Source organism: Halictus rubicundus, chromosome 8, assembly GCF_050948215.1.
Source record: "Halictus rubicundus isolate RS-2024b chromosome 8, iyHalRubi1_principal, whole genome shotgun sequence".
Lineage (NCBI taxonomy): Eukaryota > Metazoa > Arthropoda > Insecta > Hymenoptera > Halictidae > Halictus > Halictus rubicundus.
Window position 1 is genome coordinate 5,217,008 of NC_135156.1, and position 22,728 is coordinate 5,239,735.

At 40.1% G+C, this 22,728-nt stretch overlaps 2 protein-coding genes across 6 annotated transcripts in view; one reads left to right on the forward strand and one right to left on the reverse strand.

Annotated features, from left to right (window-relative positions):
• The window catches only part of Dnalig3 (DNA ligase 3), a 71,073-nt gene extending 55,954 nt beyond the window's left edge, over window positions 1–15,119 (forward strand). For 3 of the 4 annotated variants that reach the window (XM_076791320.1, XM_076791319.1, XM_076791321.1), the window contains 17 exons: window positions 4,234–4,472; window positions 6,249–6,328; window positions 6,650–6,727; window positions 6,849–7,026; window positions 7,506–7,661; window positions 8,763–8,894; window positions 8,966–9,045; window positions 9,105–9,192; window positions 9,356–9,433; window positions 9,867–9,990; window positions 10,321–10,391; window positions 12,441–12,587; window positions 12,677–13,219; window positions 13,295–13,408; window positions 13,524–13,615; window positions 13,847–13,937; window positions 14,337–15,119. In XM_076791320.1, the coding sequence (XP_076647435.1) occupies window positions 4,234–4,472; window positions 6,249–6,328; window positions 6,650–6,727; window positions 6,849–7,026; window positions 7,506–7,661; window positions 8,763–8,894; window positions 8,966–9,045; window positions 9,105–9,192; window positions 9,356–9,433; window positions 9,867–9,990; window positions 10,321–10,391; window positions 12,441–12,587; window positions 12,677–13,219; window positions 13,295–13,408; window positions 13,524–13,615; window positions 13,847–13,937; window positions 14,337–14,483 (2,438 nt within the window). In that variant the 3' untranslated portion in view covers window positions 14,484–15,119. Of the gene's footprint in view, window positions 1–3,311; window positions 3,647–4,233; window positions 4,473–6,248; window positions 6,329–6,649; window positions 6,728–6,848; window positions 7,027–7,505; window positions 7,662–8,762; window positions 8,895–8,965; window positions 9,046–9,104; window positions 9,193–9,355; window positions 9,434–9,866; window positions 9,991–10,320; window positions 10,392–12,440; window positions 12,588–12,676; window positions 13,220–13,294; window positions 13,409–13,523; window positions 13,616–13,846; window positions 13,938–14,336 lie in introns of those variants that run through there. The other variant, XM_076791322.1, reaches the window with a different exon arrangement.
• A 1,276-nt stretch (window positions 15,120–16,395) lies between these two features.
• The window catches only part of LOC143356025 (prohormone-1), a 31,759-nt gene continuing 25,426 nt past the window's right edge, over window positions 16,396–22,728 (reverse strand). For both annotated transcript variants that reach the window (XM_076791338.1, XM_076791336.1), the window contains exon 3: window positions 16,396–19,084. In XM_076791338.1, the coding sequence (XP_076647453.1) occupies window positions 18,920–19,084 (165 nt within the window). In that variant the 3' untranslated portion in view covers window positions 16,396–18,919. The remainder of the gene's footprint in view (window positions 19,085–22,728) is intronic.

Below are 22,728 nucleotides of genomic sequence, written 5' to 3' on the forward strand. Positions count from 1 at the left end.
AAATCGTCGACATTGACTGTGAAAAATCGAAAGAACGAAGCCGTGAAGCAACGGTGCGAGGATCGTCGGCAACAGGTCGCACCTGGCTAGAAGCACGGTTTCGAAAGTGAGAAAAGAAGACAGAGAAATTAGGTAATAGTTAGATATTAGTAGGGCGGTCCTGAGCTGTAGAGATGAAAAATTTTTCTTCACGAGTACGGATTCTCGTGTTACTTGGAAATTTCTGTCGCAATTTGAGGGGGCGTCGGAGCAGAAAACGTCGAAAGTCGAGAAATAAGGACCATCCTAATCGGCCGGTGTCTTGTTTATTTATTTACGCGAGAACTTTCTAACGGCCAGTAACCCTATTCTGTAACCGAGTCGTGGCGGTCCGGACGGTTCGCGGTCGTTATCTTATCGGCTGTAATTAATGAAGACAGATGACACCGGGAGTGTTCCGAAGCCGACGCGCCGCTTCGATTCATCCCGAGAAATTACTCAGCCCAGTAATTGGACCAGGAAAAAGAAGCGGCCGGGTTTTATCAATGGAATTTCTGTCTGTCGAACGACGCGCATCCCTCGATCCCGTCCGAATAGAACGAACAGAAACCTGCGTTTCGATCGGGCAACCGTCGCAACTAGAATTTCTCGTTCATTCGAAATAGGCTTGCGGGCCTTCAGATTAGAGCGACGGAAATATAATCATTGCGAAACGTCCATCTCTCTATCTGGACCCGGTTTACGGACAATTCGACGCGGAGAGATAAATTGTCGCCGAAAAATTCGACACGTCGTGTGCAGCGGCTCTGGTGGAATCGGGGGCCGTGACCTTTGTCCACACCCACGAATATTATCGAAAGAAACAGCTCCGTCACTCGGTGACCGATTCGGCAACTCGATTGTCCATTGGCTCACCTGATTTATTTAACAAGCTCGGACGGAGCGTCTGCGTTGAACAATTGTTTTCAATGATAGCCGTGTGACGTTTCTGCATTAAACAATTTTTCAAAGAAATTCGGGGTTAGCTTCTGCTTTGAATAATTTTTTAAACGAATTCCGAGGGTCGTTTCCGCATTAAAAACTTTTTTAAAAGAACTCGGGAGTAGATTCTGCGTTGAACAACTTTTTTCAATGATAGTCGAGTGATGTTTCTGCATTAAACAATTTTTTAAAGAAACTCAGGGGTAGCTCCTGTGTCGAACAATTTTTTTTCAATGAAAGTCGAAGGTCGTTTTTGCATTAAACAATTTTTTATATAACCTCAGGAGTTGCTTCTGCGTTGAACAATGTTTCTAAATGAAACGCGAGGGTCGTTTCACCATTAAACAATTTTTCAAAGAAATTCGGGGTTAGCTTCTGCTTTGAACAATTTTTTAAACGAATTCCGAGGGTCGTTTCCGCATTAAAAACTTTCTTAAAGAACTCGGGAGTAGATTCTGCGTTGAACAACTTTTTTTCAATGATAGCCGAATGACGTTTCTGTATTAAACAATTTTTTATATAACCTCAGGAGTTGCTTCTGCGTTGAACAATGTTTCTAAATGAAACGCGAGGGTCGTTTCACCATTAAACAATTTTTCAAAGAAATTCGGGGTTACCTTCTGCTTTGAACAATTTTTTAAACGCATTCCGAGGGTCGTTTTCGCATTAAAAATTTTCTTAAAAGAATTCGGGGGTAGTTTCTGCGTTGAACAATTTTTTAAATGAAACGAAAGACAATCGGGGATAGCGTTCGAGTTGAACGATTTCTTTACAGACACATTTGATTTTAATACCAAACCTACGACGACAAAATGACCGGTGTCTTATTTTACAATTAATGAAAATACAAAGACGCTTTCATGAGGCATTATTGAAGAGCTTTCCTCGTTGATATACTTCAATAAAAATCGCGCAGAATCGGAATAAATTCAATCCTGTTATTTTTCGAAATCAATATCGCTCACTTTTCATGCTCGGTAGGATTTAAGAACCCCTAATCGACGCAGCATCGTGGGTTGATCTTTTCAAGAATTGTGTTCTCGGCTACAGACGCGTTATTAACACTAGGTTTACGTAGCATTAAAAGTGAGTATTTTACATTACTTTATAAAAATAAGAAGAATGTGTCTATCCTAGTTTTCAGCCATGTTTTAAATAATATGTACCTAAGGAAATAAGTTTGTTGAGTAATTCCACGTGGATGGATCTTCACAGTCTCAATAATCGTAAATTAAAAATATTAGAACCCGTCATTTCGACGGGTCCCGTAAACCTAGTGTCAAAGGATCGTCGACGAATGTTTCGTCGAGCGGCGCACAGTGGGCAATTTGGACGAAATCGGATTCAAAATCAAAGAACTTTCGATAGAAATGAGGTAGAGCGATGAAACTTTTTTTAAATTAAAGCTGAAACTTTGTAGAATATGGGAAAAATAGGGAGATTATGGTACGAACGTTTTTTAACCTTGAGAAAATTCGTTAAACTTGCACAATTTCAAGAAAATTATGGTTTTTCCAATACCACGCACGGAAAAAATTTTTTTTAACATGCTATACATCATTTCCCATAGATTTTTTCACGCAGATTTCAAATCTGGTCTCAAAATTTGTCTACGACCTCAGGATTTTGCAAAAAATAGATTTTTGTGACAAAAACTAATCAAGTCATTTTTTCGTTGAAATAATTGGATGGTAATAATCTCCCTATTTTCCCCATATTCTACAAAGTTTCAGCTTTCATTTAAAAAAAATTTCTTCGCTCTACCTCATTTCTATCGAAAGTTCTTTGATTTGGAATCCGATTTCGTCCAAATTGCCCATTGTGCGGCACGCGGCATACAGTGATCAATTTGGAATAAATCGGATTCAAAATCAAAGAACTTTCGATAGGAATGAGGTAGAACGATGAAAATTTTTTTAAATTAACGCTGAAACTTTGTAGAATATGGGAAAAATAGGGAGATTATTACCATCCAATCATTTCAACGAAAAAATGACTTCATTAGTTTTTGTCACAAAAATCTATTTTTTGCAGAATCCTGAGGTCGTAGACAAATTTTATAGTATGTTAAAAAAAATTTTTTCCCGCGCGTGGTATTGGAAAAACTAAAATTTTCTTGAATTTGTTCGCGTTTAACGAATTTTCTCGAGGTTAAAAAACGTTCGTACCACAATCTCTCTATTTTTCCCATATTCTACAAAGTTGCAGCTTTCGTTTAAAAAAAATTTCATTGCTCTACCTCATTCTTATCGAAAGTTCCTTGATTTTGTCCAAATTGCCCACTGTGCGGCGTCCAGGAATGATTGAATCGATAGACGAGTCGAGCTCGGTCTCGAACGAGAAGAGACAGTGCGTGGTCGCAAGGGAAAAAGGGAGCGATGAGCGAAACGCGTCGCGTCGGAATGCAACAAGTGAGCGGAAAGTTCCCAGGCGATAACTGTGCACGATAAAACCGGGCCGCTGATCGTGGATATTCGTCTCTAGCCGAGCGACAATCTCGCGTTGTTGGTTTTTCGGCATCGAATTTTCTAACAGCCAGTTGAAATGATCAATTGCTCCTATTATTAAGTCGGTGCGAAAGCTCGTGCCCGATTTCGTATTAAAATACACGGGCACAAACTTTTGCACTGACTTAATCCTGTAAGAGGTTACGTCAGATTACGATGTTCCAAAAGAAAATTGACACGTAAGAATTGGAGCAAATCGAACTTTCTTTGCAGCCGTTAAACAACCGAGAAAATTCGATGAAGCTGGCCACGGTTGTTATAAAAATTAATCATATTAATTCAAATTAATTAAACAATGACCGGTTTCAGATTTTTGATTTTACAATTACTGCAGTTGTAAAGATGGCTTCATGGGAATTGATTCAATAGATTTCTTCATTCAAGCATATGTTATAACTAGACTGCAGATTGCTAGACAAAATAAAAATTGTTGGCATCAATTGCAAGAAACAGTAGCCATATCTTTCTCTCCTTCTTGAACAATCTTACTACGTTGAGAACAATATTAAATTCTTTTAATAAATAATTAAATTGTTTTAATCAATATTAAATTCTATTAAGTTCGTTTCTAACGTTTTAAATGGCACTGAAAATATCACAAAGTCTACAGAAATCTTGTTATTTTCATAAGACAATGCGTAGTAGTGAATTTTAATGCTCGGTAGGTTCAGTGTTAAACCGATTCACTAATTAGAAGAAGTAGCTTGGGAGAATTTGAAGGAATAGTTGAAGAATTTTGGGAAAAAACTTTCCGGTGGTTCTCCAGACGGTTTCAAAGGCGACACGGTGCTCTGGTGCAGAATGCTGCTACCAGGCGCCGAGAAGAGGATCTACAACCTGCAGAACAAACAGCTGGTCAAACTGTTCTCCAGAATACTGCTCCAGGACGAGGACGAGATGCTGGAGCACCTGGAACAGGGCGACGTGGCCGAGACCATTCGATTATTCTTCGAGAAGAGCGTCGTCGCGAAGCCTGCTCGCAGCAGCGACCTCACCCTTCAGGAGGTAAATCGATCCTCCATCTTAGAACACGGAAATCCCTTAGAATCGTCCGGAGAATTCTATCGAATTGAAAACTAATTTACAACTCCTGATCAATTAGTACCATTAACCCTCTGCACTCGGAGCTATTTTTATTCTGAAAACATAATAAGTTAAAATCATTGTTCATTATTAAATCATTGTTAAGATAAAAATCATTAATAAAAAGTTGATTGTTATTGAAATTTAACTTTATACTTTTTGGTTACAAATAACAGTTATTAGTGTCCAAAAAATTGGATTCTCCTCGATAACTGTTATCGATGAAGAAAAACTGTTTCGATTGCTCAAAGCAGTTCGTAACAGTTATCAATGAGAGAAGTTCATTTCAATCACTCATAACAGTTATCAATGAGAGAAATTCATTCCGATCGTTTCTAACAGTTATCGATAATCGAATTCTTTTTCACTTGTTCATAATAATTATATTGATGAGAAAATTCATTCCAGTTGCTTATTTAATTACTGAGTTGCCTACTCTTTTTCGGATGGAGCAAGCCTGTGAAATTAATTGAGAAGGTTTCGTACAAGACGAATCGACAGACCATAAGAACAACACAAAATCTGAAAAAGAATTTTTCAAAACTTTTTCAACTGGGAAAATCAGAAATATAGACCCCCGTATTTATCAAAACTAGCGTGCATAATTCACGCTGTGTCCGCAACTCAGGTTGAACAAACCTTTCCTGTTCTAAAATTCACATGAGATGAATTACGGTGTAATTTGTCTGGAGAAAATTTGGAAAAACTCGTGTTTGTCACATTAAATTTTGATTGTAGCAATTAATGTTATGAATGAAAAATTTATTAAATAATTGGTTGTCTACCATTCGAAAATTGTGCTATTTAATAATAACTATTACAAATTTCCTTCAAATAACTGAACTATGAGCGATCGAAATTAATTTCTCTTATCGATAACTGTTATGAACGATCGAAATAAATTTCTTTCATAGATTATTGTTATGAATGATCGAAATAAATTTCTCTCATAGATAACTGTTATGAGTGATCGAAACGAATTTCTCTCAACGATAACATTTACCAACAACAAAAAAAAAATGTTCGGTTACTTATAATCCTTATTTATAACGATACGATTTTAGTCGATGAAATACTTGTTATTCCATGACTTTTTTTCGTTTTGGTTATAACAGTTGTGGTCCCTGCTTCATATGAATGAAAGGAAATAAATCATGGTCGATTGTTTTGGAGTTAAAACAGTCTCGAGTGCGAAGGGTCAATTGATGGGGTGGTTCGCGATGCGTTTTAACATTCGGATTGCAACATTTCTTTCAACGTGAAACGTTCAAGCTATTTTAGCATCTCCAGTAAACTGAACAACACAATTTTCTCTCCTTCGCAACGAAAAAATCTACTCTTCTCTCTTGATTTTGTTACTGATCGTGTTTTTCAAAGAAACGAGCCACCAGTTTCTCCATATTTTCGTCGTTTATACGCGGAAGTAGATTGTTTGGATAGCTCCCGAGGAAAAGAGGCTTCCGCCTCGAATGAGAATCGATTTGGCAGCGCGATTAGATTGCATAGAGTTTCGGCCGGGAGGACAATTCCTCAGGGCTCGATCGGCTTACCAGGATTTCGGGCCTGGATCGAGAAGCCCCGTGTCCCTTTGGTAAAACACCTACGTCGTAAATGGAATAAATCACGCGCTGATTCGAGCGCATCGATCGCTCGCAACCATCACACACTCTCTCTCTCTCTTTCTCTCTCTGTTATCAGGTGGACCAGTTCCTCGCTAAACTGTCGACCCTGACCAAGGAGGACGAGCAGACGCAGCACTTCCGCTCGACCGTCTCCAGGTAAACGAGGATCTTCTGGAAGATCCCGGAAGATTCAATCATATCTTTATCATTAGACTGCGGATCTTTATGCAAAAGAAATCTGCGTCAATTGCGAACGATAGGAGCCAAATAAAAAAGATTTTAGAAATTTGCAAAACATCGATGCTCCTAAATCCTCGAAATGTTTTCGCCGTTTTAAATTGCATCTGCTAATTTTTGTCACGAATGCATAAAATCCGTAATCCATTTATGGTATTCTGGGTTCTCTCAGAAATTTCATTTGGAAAGATAAGTTTCTCGAAGTTTGACCTCCTAACATTGACTAATCGTGGGCCTCAGGTGCACCTGCAACGACCTCAAGATGATCATCAGACTGATCAAGCACGACCTTAGGATAAACGCTGGACCCAAGCACATGTGAGTGTCCTTTACAAGTGCTTACCTCCAATTAGGGTTTAGAGTGTTCGAAGGTTCCAGTTAAGGTCTGCTAGGTGTAAGATAAGCGAGGCTTGCGATCGATCGTTGGACGTGATTGCAGCTTGGCAGCGGTGCACGATGACGCGTACGCCGCCTACCAGACCTCCAAGGACTTGGTTAACGTCGTCAAAAGATGTCTGGAGACATCTAGATCTGGAGGACCGGCTTCCTCTTCGGGATCGCCTTCCGGCAACAAGGTCGCTACTCTCACTTTGATGACGCCCGTTCTACCGATGCTGGTGAGCTTCGTTTCACTATAGTCGAATGCCGAAAGTCAATCCTTCACTTTCTTTCGCAATTTAATCTTTTAACTGCTGGATTATCATCGATAGGCTGTGGATCTTTCTCTCTTAAATAATCCTAACAAGTTGAAAATAGTATATCAACATTCTGGAATTTTTTAAATCTTACTATTATTTTAAAATCTGCAGCCTAGTCGTCAATGATTAACTTAACACATTATCTACCGGCGATTATCAACTTCGATCATTAACCAACAACTCTAAATGACGTAATCTAATCATTTCGTTTGGAATTATTATGTAGATGATTTTTAAGCTTCCATTTTGGTACAGTACAATTATTGAAAAGCCTATTAATCGGATTCCGATATATAAAGTGTTAAATTCGAGTCTGCTCGATCGGATGTCCAGTCAGTGTCAGTCGTTAGTCTTCCGCGAGCAAAGGAGAGCGTTTGTTTCGAATAATGAATGAACAGGCAGAAGCTTGCAAGTCTGTGGAGATGGCGATGAAGAAGTGTCCCGATGGAATGCTGTCCGAGGTTAAGTACGACGGGGAACGCGTCCAAGTCCACAAGAGAGGCAGCGAGTTCCGGTACTTCAGCAGGTCCTTGAAGCCCGTGCTCGCTCACAAGGCAAGTCTCTTTTTCTGTATCCTTTTCTAGGTGTAACGTGCTGTGTAGAATCTGGAACTGGAGAATCTAGAACTAGAGAACCTAGAATCTAGAAAATGTAGAATGTAGAATGTGGAATCTAGGATCTAGAAAATGTAGAACCTAGAGTCTAGAAAATTTAGGATCTAGAAAATGTAGAATCTAGAATCTAGAAAATATAGATTCTAGAATCTAGAGTTTAGAATCTAGAAATGTAGAATTTAAAATCTAGTAAATGTAGAATTTAGAATCTTGAAAATGTAGAATCTAGAATCATGAAAATGTAGAATCTAGAATCTTGAAAATGTAGAATCTAGAATTTATAATCTTGAAAATGTAGAATCTAGAATTTATAATCTGGAAAATGTGGAATGGAGAATCTAGGATCTAGAAAATGTAGAATCTAGAATCTAGAAAATATAGATTCTAGAATCTAGAGTTTAGAATCTAGAAAATGTAGAATTTAAAATCTAGTAAATGTAGAATGTAGAATCTTGAAAATGTAGAATCTAGAATCTTGAAAATTTAGAATCTAGAATCTTGAAAATTTAGAATCTAGAATCTTGAAAATTTAGAATCTAGAATCTAGAATTTATAATCCGGAAAATGTGGAATGTAGAATCTAGGACCTAGAAAATGTAGAATCTGGAATCTAGAAAATGTAGAATCTAGAATGTAGAGATTAGAATCTAGAAAATGTCGAATTTAAAATCTAGTAAATGTAGAATCTAGAAAATGTAGAATCAAGGATCTAGAATCTAGAAAATGTAGAATTTAGAAAATGTAGAATCTAGAATCTAGAAAATGTAGAATCCAGAATCTTGAAAATGTAGAATCTAGAATCTTGAAAATGTAGAATCTAGAATCTAGAAAATGTAGAATCTAGAATCTTGAAAATGTAGAATCCAGAATCTTGAAAATGTAGAATCTAGAATTTATAATCTAGAAAATGTAGAATTTAGAATCCAAAACTAGAGAATCTGGAATGTGGAACTAGAAGAGCTAGAACTAGACCATCTGGAGTCTACATCAAGCTAGGTCAGCCCAGCCCTAGACTAGGATCCGCTAACGATATGGTTTCAGGTGAACCACTTCAAGGACTATATTCCAAAGGCGTTCCCGGACGGCGACGACTTGATCCTGGACTCGGAGGTACTCGTGATAGACACGAAGACAGGCCAGCCCTTGCCTTTCGGGAGCTTGGGCATCCACAAGGTTCGAATTGTTCGCAGTTAGATCTCGATTAGTACGCATTCTCTTGTTTAACCAGACTCCGTTCCCCGTAGAAAGCGGAGTTCAAGGACGCCAACGTTTGTCTCTTCGTGTTCGACTGCATTTATTACAACGGGGAGGTTCTGTTGCACAAGTAAGTTCCTTTATTTGGTAGCTAATTCTGGGAGAGAGGTAATGTTTTCTTTTGTACAGGAGTATGATGGAGCGCAGACGGATCTTGAAGAAGAGGATGACCGAGATTCCAAACAGGATAATGCTCTCGGAGGTCCAGGAAGTGCATGTAAGTAGACGCGAGGTCGTCCATTCGAAGCAATGTTAGGTGCATAGGTGATTAGGCTATCCGACTGGTAGGTATCTAACGGAAGCTGGCTTGATTTTAATCGCGGAATCGACATTTAGCATTTCGGAGAATACGAAAATGTACTTTTTAACAATGATTTCAGGAACCGCGCGAGTTGGCGGAGATGATCGCCAAGGTCCTCAGGATGGGTTTGGAGGGATTGGTCCTGAAGGACGTCACCGTGAGTGTCACAACTAGCGTTTGAACTTCATTAAGCGTACTGAAAGAGTTTGAATCGTCATTAGTAGATTTTATGCATCAAAACGAGTAGGTGTAATTTAAAGTAGTAGACTGAAAGAATATCAATATGTTCGTTGTACCTTTTAAAAATTATTAAACGAAGAAATAAGTTTCTATTTGGTTTCGGTGTCTTGCAATTCACAGAAACAATTTTCATTTCGCATAAAAATGATTCACAGTCTAGCCACGAGCTTTCCCTGTCGAGTAGGCAACGGCAAGCTGCACTCGTCATTAGGGATTATCGAAGAACGAACCCATTATTTGCGAACAAGATTACGTTGTATGCCTAGGCATTGTTGCCTGTCAATAAATTTGGAATCGAGGGATCGATCGATGGTTTTCGCTTCGGTGGACTAACAATAAATTGTTCCCAGGGTAAATACGAGCCCGGGAAGAGACACTGGCTGAAGGTAAAGAAGGATTACTTGCTCGGAGGTGCGATGGCCGATACCGCAGATCTCGTCGTTCTCGGTGCTTGGTACGGCACTGGAAACAAGGGTTTGTACTGACTATTGATATTTTACGTTCACACAGAATAGTACTCTAGTCCCTTGCCTTTCTTTGTCCCAAAGGACCTGAGGTATATTTGTCATTCAAAAGGTTTCTTCAATTTCTGACGTTGTATGAAGGTCATTGTGTCGTATTCGAATGAATTTGTCATGACTGACGATTTCATATGACATCCAAAAATATATACAAGTATAATCCATGTATAATTCTATTTGAAAAATTGAAAGTCGCCCTCATTTAAAAAAAACTACTGCATTGACAAGAAAATTACATTACATACTACGATTACATATTACACACATGTTCTGGTACTTGTAGGTGGAATGATGTCCGTGTTTCTGATGGGCTGCTACGACGAGGAACACCGACAGTGGGTAACAGTGACCAAAGTGAGAATCTATCATCAATAGCACTATAACGACAGTAACACTGTCCGATAAATTCGAAATTCGATTCATTTCACTCCGTCACTCTCAGTTTTCCAGAAATTTCGTTTGAAAAAGAAATTTCGTCCGATATTCCGAATGGTTTCTGCATACGATTCCGTGTACTCTTCCAAATCGAAAACGTAGTATACTAAAAGAAGTAGAAATTGATTTTCGTAGGCATCACATTAGAATCCCCTAGGGTAAGGGACCCAATTACTGTGGAGGTGCCAATTACTGTACCAAAATATTAATTATACTTCTTTTAAATGCATAATGAATATTAACAAAGAGATATTTCATTTTTTCATTAAAATCAGTTAATATATATATTATATACAGGGTGTCTTACGTAACTCGACCATCTAAAATATCTCGCTTGTTTTTTATGATAGAAGAAAATTTCAGAGGAAAACATTGGTTAGTTCAGGGGAGCAAATATTATGAAAGGCAAAAAAATTTGTTCAAAGTTATATTTTTTGAGATTTCAAGGTCATCGAAGTTCTTTTAACACGTTAACTGCCATGTCACCCATATGTGGGTGACGGAATTATTTTTCCAGGTTTTAAAATGAATTTTTACGTTAATATATTCATTCTACCAAATTTGGTTAGGATCTGTAAAATGCAAGAAAGTTGGAGGACTACTCAATATTGTACATTTAATTTTTTCAGCTTTTATTTCATTAAGTAACTTACTTTGATTTTATGGAATTTTTGAGGTTTCTAGTTTGGAAGTCAAAGTGTTAAATGTAATGATATATTTTTATTATCGCTATATGATAGCCGAGGTCAAGACGAATCCAACGACCTGTAATATTATGTCCTTCACATGACCTTGAGTACGAAAAATTCATATGTTATCACCAACGATACCACACCAAACATTTACACTTCATGGACGCTGGTGTACAACTTGTCGAAGCCATTTCGGGTTTTCAGTCCACCAATAATGTGTATGTGTATTCAGTTGTCCATGGTTAGAAAAATTATCTACATCAGTAAAGAGAACGTCGTGAAAGAAATATTTATTTCTTTGTGTTTACTGCAATGCCCATGTACAAAAAGCAACACGATTCTCAAAGTCGTTGCCATGAAGTTCACGATGTAAGGAAATATAGTATGGATGAAATTTATGACGTTGCTATAGTCAGGACACACTTGCCTTGGAAATGCCTAAAGAACGTCCAGTTTTTCGACAACTTGTAGTACGATCAATAATGACTGTAGCCAATACAAAAGTTACAATTGAACTATGCGGTCAAAACTTTTTCGAGAAGGATGATTTCTTTCAGGGTATCTTTCTGCGTACAGTTGAGATGCTTGTACCAAGTTACTTTTAGCCTCACCATAAACTAAAATCATTTCTATTTTTTCTGTATCACTGTACGCCATCGTTTCAGAGAAGCAACGTTATCTTTCACAATCGAATAAATCCCGATGAATTTCTTAAACGTACTGATTAGAGTCACCGAAAGCAGAAGAATTTGTATTAGTGTTTACAATTTATTGTAAGCGTGTTTACAGTCATTAGTCAAGGTTCAAGAATATTTCTTAAAACCCGAAGGGCATCATATCATTGTTATTTTACTATTTACATCAAGTGGCCTACTTTCATTAATTTTTCACACTCAAGGTCACGTGAAGGTCATAATATTACAGGTTGTTGGATTCGTCTTGACCTCGACTATCATATAGCGATAATAAAAATATATCATTCCATTTAAAAAAACTTCGATGATCTTGAAATCTCAAAAAAAAAACCTTGAACAAATTTTTTTTGCCTATCATAATATTTTCCCCTTTGAACCAACTAATGTTTTCCACCTTGTATACATTTTTTAATATTTAATATGCTTTAAAAATAATTATAATTAACATAGGCACAGTAATTGGGTTCCTTACCCTATTTATTATTCGAAACACGAAATTGGTATTGGGGCAGTGTAATCAATCTTGAATATCACGCGAGATCCCCCGAATCTCAGCCTCGACAAATAATATCTTATCTTAGGTTCACACGGGTCACGATGACGCGACACTAGCCAGACTGCAGGACGAGCTGGACATGATCAAGATCGGCAAGGACCCTAACAAGCTACCATCCTGGCTGCGGGCGAACAAGCCGATGGTTCCCGACTTCGTGGCGAGGGATCCAAAGGTACGAACTTCTGTCTGTGTAGAAAAAGCCGCAGCGAAGTATCGATCGGAATACAGGATCAATGACAACAGCTCGATTTCGATTTTCAGAAGCAACCGGTGTGGGAGATCACTGGCGCGGAGTTCACGAACCAAGGTGTGCACACCGCGGACGGGATCAGCATCAGGTTCCCGAGGGTGACGAGGATTCGCGGCGACAAAGATTGGTCCACTGCCACCAACTTATCCGAACTCCGCGGGCTCTTCAGCAAAAGATCGGACTCGATAGACGTGAGTCTCCTGCTCAAGGGAGAGCAGAAGATCCTCGGGGAACCAGAGTCTTCGGGGAGCCGGAAGAGATCGAAGACGCCGTCGCCGAACGCGAAGAAGAGTTACTCGAATAAGGAGAAGATCGTTCGCAGAGAAACGAAAGAGGAGCCGAGCAGTGTGAAGATCAAGGAAGAACCGATTGACGCGGACATCAAGAAGGAACCAACGGGTACGGACGTCGAGGAACAATCGATGGGCATGAAGATCAAGGTAGAACAAACGAAGATGAAGATTAAAGAAGAACAAAGCGACAGTTTCGACGCTGCCAGTCGAGAAAGAGATCGGGAGCAGCGGCCAGAATTTTACGCGTTCGTGGACAAGGATGTACGCAGGCAATATTTCGTTGGATTTTGATTGTTTTCGATGGCGTTGTTGACTTGTTTATTGTTCGTTTCGCAGTATATAGAGTATTCCGCAACCGGAACGCCTCTGAATTGGATAGATGGACGAAAACCTGAGGACGGTCTTCCTGCAAATGCGAAACCGCTCTCCAGGCTCTCGGACAGCGAATTGGTAATGAACCGCATTAATCTTCGTTAATCCCGACGCTAAATCTTCTTCTAATATTTATTCAACCCGTTCAACTCGCTAGAACTACCGAGAACATACTAAGTTGTATGCTTTTCAGAAATCGAAAACGATCCTGGGAGCTGCTTCAGTGATCCTCGCGTCAGGATTCAAGAGAAAGAAGCGCGATCGTGTTCGTCGTTTGCTAAAAACGTATCCTTTTGCTCATCGAACCCGACATTCGGCTTCGACCGGTCACGGAGTTGGTTATTGATTATCTCGGGGTACAGGTAGAGGATAATGTTTCTCCAGCGAGGAATAAAGTAGGAAATCGGGGAACAGGGTTGTCGTTCGCCGTTCCGCCCGCTGGGAGATTTAAAGGGGATGATTGGATCTCGCCTAACGAGTTCCAGGTATTTTCCTTAATCCTGATGAATCGGTCAGGCTCGGAGCTAAGACGTTGAAGGACCACGAGGGATCGATGGCCACTCACGTGATCCATCCCGGGCCTGAGATCTCCTCCTCGATGATCCACGTGAGTACGATTCGAGATCGGAAAGATTCTTACTCCTTCTGGTCTGGTCTGGCTGTTGTAAAGGGCTGAAAAATATTTGCTCACACGCATTGTTGTCTGCGAACGAATTGTGCAGCGTAAAGGGTTGACTAGTTTGTGCGATAAAAAAGCCAATCGATTTTTTCGACTTGTTAGTCGAGTCTGGTTTCTCGATAACCGGGTTTCGAATCGATTGAAAGGTTCGGGCCCTGGAATAACGGGGTTAAAGTCGGTTAAGCGGCTTCCGGCCGCTACAACTTGTCAGCTTTGCTGATCGCACGCGCCAATTACCGGCTATCCGGTACCCGGCGGGCTGTCGATCGCGATTTCCGCTTGTTCCGCATGTTGCAGCGACGCTAATCTAGCCGACACGTTTTGCAGGAGTTCGAGGACGTGCCGAAGTCTGCGAGGCACGTGAGCGTCGGCTGGCTGGAAGCATCCGCTTCGGCTTCTTTCGCGCAAAATGTCGGGGAGCACGCGGTCCAGTTGGCCCCGGACTATTGCGTTTGCCCCTGTAAGCACCGATGACCCGAAACCGCTCCCAGAGTCGCCTAAACGACCTACAGTCGGCTAAAGTTGTCCAATACGACGTCCATGCATTACTTTTAACTTAGCGAATTAAGTCCTTTACTTTTTCACAACTCTATTTATAAAATGAATATTGCGAATGACCATTCGCTGTTTCATGTATTGATTTTTTAAACATATTTAACATTTCGTTCAATCAATTCAATCGCTGGAAAGTGAGTAATGAAATGTCAATTTTAATATTCTGGGTCAAAACGGACCCAGGCCACGTCGTCGAAGTGAAAGGAATGAAATTTTTACATCATTCTTGGGTGAATTGTATAAAATTGCACGGAGTAACAATGGGGAGATTTTATATTAGGCAACCTCTCGCCATTTACTCAAATCGATAAAACACAATTTTTGTAAAATTTTTACTACCTCGGACCACGTGAACTGCGTGCGAACAATTTTAAATGTCTACAACTCGTTTCAGAAACTATGACTATTGTTTACTTTTACACCGTATTTTAACGTACCGTGTGCTGTCAATTGTTATTGGAATCGCATTTTTTTACTAGAATATTTATGCACCAGATGGAAAATCAATTTCGAGTTTACAAACCCACTGATCTTTACATTAATAAACGCATGGACCAGAAGTGCTTCTTGTAATCCTTCGATAATCCCTCCACGAACAAAACTCGATTAATATTTGAGCTGCTGAAAGCCTGAATTAGACTGCGGATTTATATGTGTGCAACATAAATGTACCCATTAAGTGTCCATTATGCGCAAAAGCAGAAAATGTCACTGGTATACGTTGTTTTATAAAAATTACAAGACTGAATCTATTTACACCTCCAGCAATTCTTAGACCAGTGTGTGCTCGAGTGGAGAAAATTTAATAATTTCCAACGGAAGTATTACACCAAATGCATACTAGTTTAGGATGAAAAATCGACACCACGTTCGAGCAGATCTCGAGCACCGTGCCAGAAGCCATAAAGGGTGAATCGAGTGCTATAGTCGACGAAGGGGTTAATTGCCGTCGTCGGAACATTCCAACGATTGCTAAATCATGCTCGTCGTATGCAAGCATCACGCGCCGTTCACGGATCAACATTGAATACCGTAATTTCTCTATATATGTCGCCAACACCTGGATGATAAACGTCGCGGAATTATCCCCACTACCGCGGGGTTTACCCCGTGAGGGGCCTCGAGAAGTGTAAACATAACACGGATCGAGTATGTCTCCTGGACGATACACTACGCTGGCAAGCCCGTGTTGTTGACATATACAGGGTGTTCAAAAAAAAAGCATTCAATATTTATATGGTATATAGGGTACACATTTTTAAACATTTTTGCTTGATAACTTCATGATTCATTTACTACTCGCCTTTTGATACAGGATGTAAAAAAACCAGAACACTCTGTGCTGAGTAAAAAAGCAAACATAGGTCAAAAGGTCAACCGTTTCTGAGATATGAACATTATTGTTTGCTAGCATTATGATCAACTTACTTCCATCGCATGCGATGCTTACTGTCCTCCTTCAAGTGCCGACAGTAGATTTCATCCGGAATCAGTCATTTCTGTAGCGGAAAATCATAACACGTGTAAAATTTTCTATAAATATCAAAAAGCCAGTAGTAAATGAATCCTGATGTTAGCAAACAAAAATGTCTATATCTCAGAAACGGTTGACCTTTCAACCTATGTTTACTAAAGTTTTTTTACTCAGTACAGTGTATCCTGTATACCGTACCATATAAATATTGAATGCTTTTTTTTAACACCCTGTATAGAGAATTCGCTGTAGTTATCGAACTCCCGTTGACTTACCTTTCGATCGCCATAAGCACTGGTACCTCGGACTCGTTCGCACAATCTACGAGGAACGGAATGAAAAGGAGGACAAGTCTCGAACGTACCACACTTTTATATCGCTTTTCTGGATACAATTTGCGCCGGGTAACTCAACCAAATTATTATCGTACATTCGATGATCGCTCGCTGGATCTACCGACGACGTTTTCTTATTTCTGTGTCGGAGCAATAACGATTACAGGCGTTTGCCAATGTCCGGGGAAATCGGAGGCTGTAAAGGGAAAAAACTAATAAGCGACAATTATTTTCGATAAGCTGACGAAGCACCTGAACGGAAATTTATTATTCGACGTTTTTATTAGGCTTGCACGTTCGCGCAACGTTTCCTTTTTAATCCCTGATCGTGCAATTTTGCGAATTGTGACGGAGATTTTTTTATGATATGTTGGTAATAAATCGATTCAGGATATTTAAACGTTCCACGATTTTTATCGTGACCCATTATCTTTAGACTGCGGATTTCATGCATTTGTGATAAAAATTACTTGTTAGAATATCAAAATCTGAAGACAGAAAAATTTAAGAATATTTTTACACTTTCGACTAATATTATTGAACGACTAAATTCATTTTTATCTCGTTTTTGTTCCCCATAATTAGCACAATTTTTATTTCCACAGTCCAGTGATCGTTATGAATCATCGTAAACCAGTCAAATATCGTGCTACAGGGTTTCGATTCACGTTCAAACAAAACTCTGAATCGATCTCGCTTCGTCCCATCAATTATCGTTCTGAGACACGACAATTCGCATTTCCATTAAAACATCGCAACCGTGCGAACGCTTCAGTCTGAACTGTTCATCGCCCGGTCGATTAAGAAGCGAAGTTTCGCAATTGTTCGCAGTCCTTTCGCATTTCAATTCGAAGATTGCTCGACAAGCTAAAAATTAACTGTCGGGCCTTTTTCTCTTCCCGGTAGTTCCAGCGGGATACGAAAACCGGCGACATTTAATCAGAATGGAAGCTGAGAGGGGAAAACGGATCGATATCGGAGAGATATTTCCGTCGATCGCAATGGAAGGAAATAGTTTTCTTTTTCGACTTTCGACTGTTCGTGACGCGCTGCGCAACACCATATACGCGAGGCCCGTGCGTTTGCTGACCCGCGTAAACTCACGGCTCGCAATTCTCGCGAAAATATACATGTAATACACGCAGTAAACGGCATGTTTAACACGAGCTCTCGGACGTGTTTCTCGGTCTGTTCGCTAATCTACGATTTTTGGACGCAACACGTTCGCTGGCGCCGTCTTTTACACTGTATTTGTGCTTACTTCAGTGGCGATTCCTCGGGCGATTTCAAGTAACTTTCTCCTTTGCGAAAATCCTCTCCGCGGCTTCGTTAAGGAGTTATTCGCGAAAAACACAGGCCAATCAGAGCGCGACTACAGCGGCTCGCGCCGAGCGTGGCGTTGGTATTGGCCCGGCCGAAATCTTGTCCGCTGTGGCCGCGCTCTGATTGGTCCGTGTTTTTCGCGAATAACTCTTTAAACAAGCCTCGCAGAATATTTCTGCAAAGGAAAAAGTTACTTCGAATCACCCGAGGAATCGCCCCTTTCGAGGAAGCACATTTTTGGGTCACTCTCTCATATAATTTATTTAATCACACACTTTCGTATTGAACGATGGAACTAACAATAAAGCACTTTAGATTTTGTTATTTTACCAGTGTTTTACTAGAGATTTTCGGGAACGTTACTAAATAAATTCATTTTCTTGCAGTTTTTGGAAAGTATTGGAAATGAGACACATTGACAATTGATGCTTCTAGCGTTAAAGTAGCGCTAGAATTTCTTCTGCAAAATTATTTCAATGTTTCACAGAAGAGATGCGCCGCATTTAATGAAACATTCTGACAGTGAAGATAGACAGCAAATGGTGATAGCGAACGTGTTTACATCGATTATGTATTCGCATCCGCGCGGCTCCTCCGGCGCTTTTTCGAAACAATGTAGTCTTCAGTGGGATTTCCTTAACCTTTTGGATCTGAAAGATGCAACTGACCTAATTGTAAAGATCTCGATTAACTTATTGTTGGAGGAACCTTCGAATCCTATCACTTCGAATGAGCCATCGAGTGTTTCGTTCAGTAAAATCGATGCCGAATATAATTGATTTCGTTTTTCGGTAAGCTGAATTTTTGCGGGGCGAAACGATTTTGTTGTCGACCAAAATGGATTTAAATTACATTTTCGTTTTTAATTGGCATCGTTCCACGAACGATGGCTCTGTTGGTTAAATCGGATTGCTTCGACAAACCAATCCGTTTTTTTCCGACAAAAATATAGAAAAATTCGACATAGCTGGTCGACGAACGAGAAACTTGATAAACAAATAAATACAATCTAGAAAAGTGCAATCCGAAGAGCAACATTGATATTCAAATAGAATGGAGAGAGACTAATTGAATCCGGGGGGTTGGAAGGGAGTCGCAGGGTTGTCCGCGCGGATGTCGTGTCGACCGGAAGTGGATATCAGTGTCCGGAAGAGACCGGAAGAGACAGACGAAGAGGAGACGAAGAGGAAAGCTTGCTGGTCGCTGGGGCTGTCCAGGTCGATCTATTTGCCGAAGCACGAGACCGCGTTGAACGCGCACTGCTTCCAATAGCTGCGCTTGCGCTGTAGATCGGTCACGTCCAGCTGGTTCCGAAGCCGCTTCTCGATCTGCTTCCTGAACAGGTAGTTGATCAGGGCCGTCTCCACGCTGCTGTCGTCGTCCACCAACTGAAAAACACAATTTGTCGTCTTCGATCCGCTCGATCTGAAGATCTATCCATCTCGCGGACAACAACACACCAAGCCATCTTCCATTTCGCATGCCACAATTGCGACAGCGTGAAAGCTGCGAGTGATTTGCGAACACTGGGCATCAATCTCGAAAAAAAAACTCTTGCAAAGTGGACCAAAAATAACAGTTATTCTAAAATTTTCTACGATAAAAGCCATTTTAAAAAGTTGATTATTATTGAAATTTAAGATCATCTATACAAAATATAAAGAAAAAAATGCGGAGAACAAAATGATTAAAACATATCGATTTTTATACTTTTTGGTTACAAATAACAGTTATTAGTGTCCAAAACATTGGATCCTCCTCGATAACTGTTATCAATGAAGAAAAACTGTTTCGATTGTTCAAAGCAGTTATCGACGAACGAATTTCTTTTCATTTGTTCATAATAATTATTGCTGAGAAAATTCATTTCAGTTGTTTATTGAATAACTGAGCTGTCTGCTCTTTTTCGTGAGGAACAAGTCTGTGAAATTCATTGAGAAAGTTTCGTACAACAAGACGAATCAACAGACCATAAGAACAACACAACATCTGAAAAAAATTTTCAAAATTTTTTCAACTGGGAAAATCAGAAATATAGACCCCCGTATTTGTCAAAACTAGCGTGCATAATTCACGCTGTGTCCGCAACTCAGGTTGAACGAACCTTTCCTGCTCTAAAATTAACATTAGATGATTGCGGCGTAATTTGTCAGGAGAAAATTTGTAGCAATTAGTAGCAATTAATGTTATGAATGAAAAATTTATTAAATAATTGATTGTCTACCATTTGAAAGTTGTGCTATTTAATAATAACTATTACAAATTTCCTTCAAATAACTGTTATGAGCGATCGAAATGAACTTCTCTCATTGATAACTGTTGTGAGCGATCGAAATTAATTTCTCTGAACCGTAACATTTACCAACAAGAGAAAAAAATGTCGGTTACTTATAATCTTTATTTGTAACCAATACGATTTTAATCGATGAAATACTTGTTGTTCCATGGCTTTGTTTCTTTTTGGTTATAACAGTTATGGTCCCTGGTCTTAACTCTTTACTCACCGGCGGCAATTTTCGAATAGTCTTCCCCAGCGAAAAACGAAATTGAAGAAAAGAAGAAATTGTTCAAAAGCGACAGAGCAATTTCACTCGGAACTCAACAAATTTTTCGAATCAATATGGCGCACCAAATTCTTCTGAAATTATTATTTAAAAGAATATTATTCGGCTTCTTTCATAATCATTAAAAGCCTGTAAATAGACTTCCGGTAGGTAAAGTATTAACATGTGAAGTTACCACATGCGAAAAAATCAAATTAATTTTGTGCACCTCGTTATTAATCATTCTAACGCGTAACACGAGCTTCGAAGAGCTTATCATTTTTCTGGGACAACAAGCTTTTCTCATAACTTCATAAGAGGATACATTTAATAGAATCAGGTTATTGCGAAAATAATTACTTTTAAATTTTCACAAGTTGCCACTTCGTCAATTGTTATTTCGAGGAGTTCTCGTACAAGCTGAACTATTTCGAGCAAGTAACATTAACCAAAGTAGAAAAGCAAATGGCGGAGGAGCGCATGCAGGAGGTTCTTCTCGAGTCTTTGATGGATTTTATCGTCAATTAATTCGCTGTATCGTTATTAGTCTAGATCGTTAAGTTTCTGTACCTCGACGGAGACCCTCGTTCATTTTAATTGAATAATCTGATCAAGAGAATCTGCTTCGCGGTTAACGATGCAAGGATTCCTCTTGCCCTCGATCAAGAACGCGTTAATGACCGTAACACGAACAGATTGTTGAAGCAGAGAATTTATAAGGTAACGTAGACTACACGTTTGGCGCTCGGTAGGTTTAGCGTTGAAAATCGAGCGACGGAAACGCAAAGAAAAAATTCAAGTTAGCTGAGGAAATGTAACCATGTTAAACCAGACCAACAAATGTGAATTTTAATTCATGGTGGTAATTGAGTTTATCCGCACGGAAACCATAAGCTTCGGATGGCATGCGCTCCGGGGCAAATTCGAGGCGTTAATCGGAGAATACTCTCTCGATGCATTTCCCGTTTTACCCGGCCGTAAAAGCGACAAACACACAAAATCCGCGTTGCTCTAGTTCGAAGTAATCGACGCAAACGGTTCGGGTCGCGGTCTCTCGCCGGTAAAATGTCGCCGCCATAAACGAATATTCTAATTTCCGAGAACGGGCTCTCTGTCTCTCTCTCGGGCGGGCGCGCGTGCCGCTCGTTTATGAATTTACCGTCCCGATCGAGAAATCGACAAAATTGAATCTATGCGGGGCCGACGCCGTCGTCGCCGCCCCCTTTTTCCTGTTTAATCCGCTCGCGAATAAAATCTGCACTCGGCGTTATCGGCCATTAACGCCTCGTTCGATTCGTTGCGTTGCGTTGCGTCGTCGTCGGAAAGAATCGGGAACGAACGAACGCTCGCAGTCGGCGCGGCGGGCAGCTCCCATAGGGAAAACCATGAAAAATCGGTGGGAAAATCGTGTCTCGGGAAGAGCTTCCTCGTTCCCATCCGCCGCGATTCGTTTCAATTATTCAAAGCGACGCGACGGTTATCGGCCGTTAGGCGAACAATATTCGTTTCACGCTCACGAACGACGCTCGTTAACGAGGGAAAAATCGCCCGGTCGAGCTCGTTTCGCCGTTGCGAAACGGTTCACCGGATCCGTTTCCCGCGAAAACCGCCATTTTACTTGGCGTAGAAAGCTGAGTACACAGCCGATCCAAGTCTCGAGGCGATTTCTCATTGCTGAAGGCTCGACGCTCGTCGCTTTTTTTGCGGATTTTTATGCAGAATAAAAATCGAAAAAATAATGAAAATAACGTAACAATATCTTCAAACTCTTCAAATATTTTGAAATCGCGTCGATAAGGCTTTCGATTTAATTCCAAGGTTTCAGACTAAAACGTACTTTTTCATTCCCGATTTCTTTCCTAACACCTGAATGGGAGAGTTAATTACTCGTGTCCTGAAAAAAGCCGCTATTCCATATTCATACATAATTCCACGTTCCTGTCATCAACGCGAGCGGATCCACCAGGAAAAGTCAGCCCAGTATCTTTTCTTCGCTTTTCCTTTGACGAAGGTCAAAGGAGTTAAAGTCGTTAATTCCTCGGACGGAGAAATATTTTTCTGCGACACGCTCGCTCGGTCTCGTCAATCGACCGCCGTCCGTTTAATAAATGATAAATCAGATTTGCATATTTGTCCGTCCGAGTCTCCTCTTGGTCCAAGCTTCTCGATTTATTTCGTATTTACTCTCACAGAAAGCGGCGCGCCCGCCCGCGATTTGAATATTAACGAGGCCGCTGTAATCACAACTTGTCGTTCGCGCACGGTACTTCGACAAACAGGGGAAAAAAAGGGACGCGATTAGAATTCAACGGAAAACCCAACTATGTTGACAGTGGCCTTGTAAGTAAAAACAACGCAACAATTTCATTTCATTCGTCGTTCACCAATAAGTTACTTTCCGACTCGACTGTTTCTGACGATTTTTATTGTGATCTATTGAACGTATCAAAGTGAGATTTATTTGAAAACAGTACAGTTTTTGCAGTTCG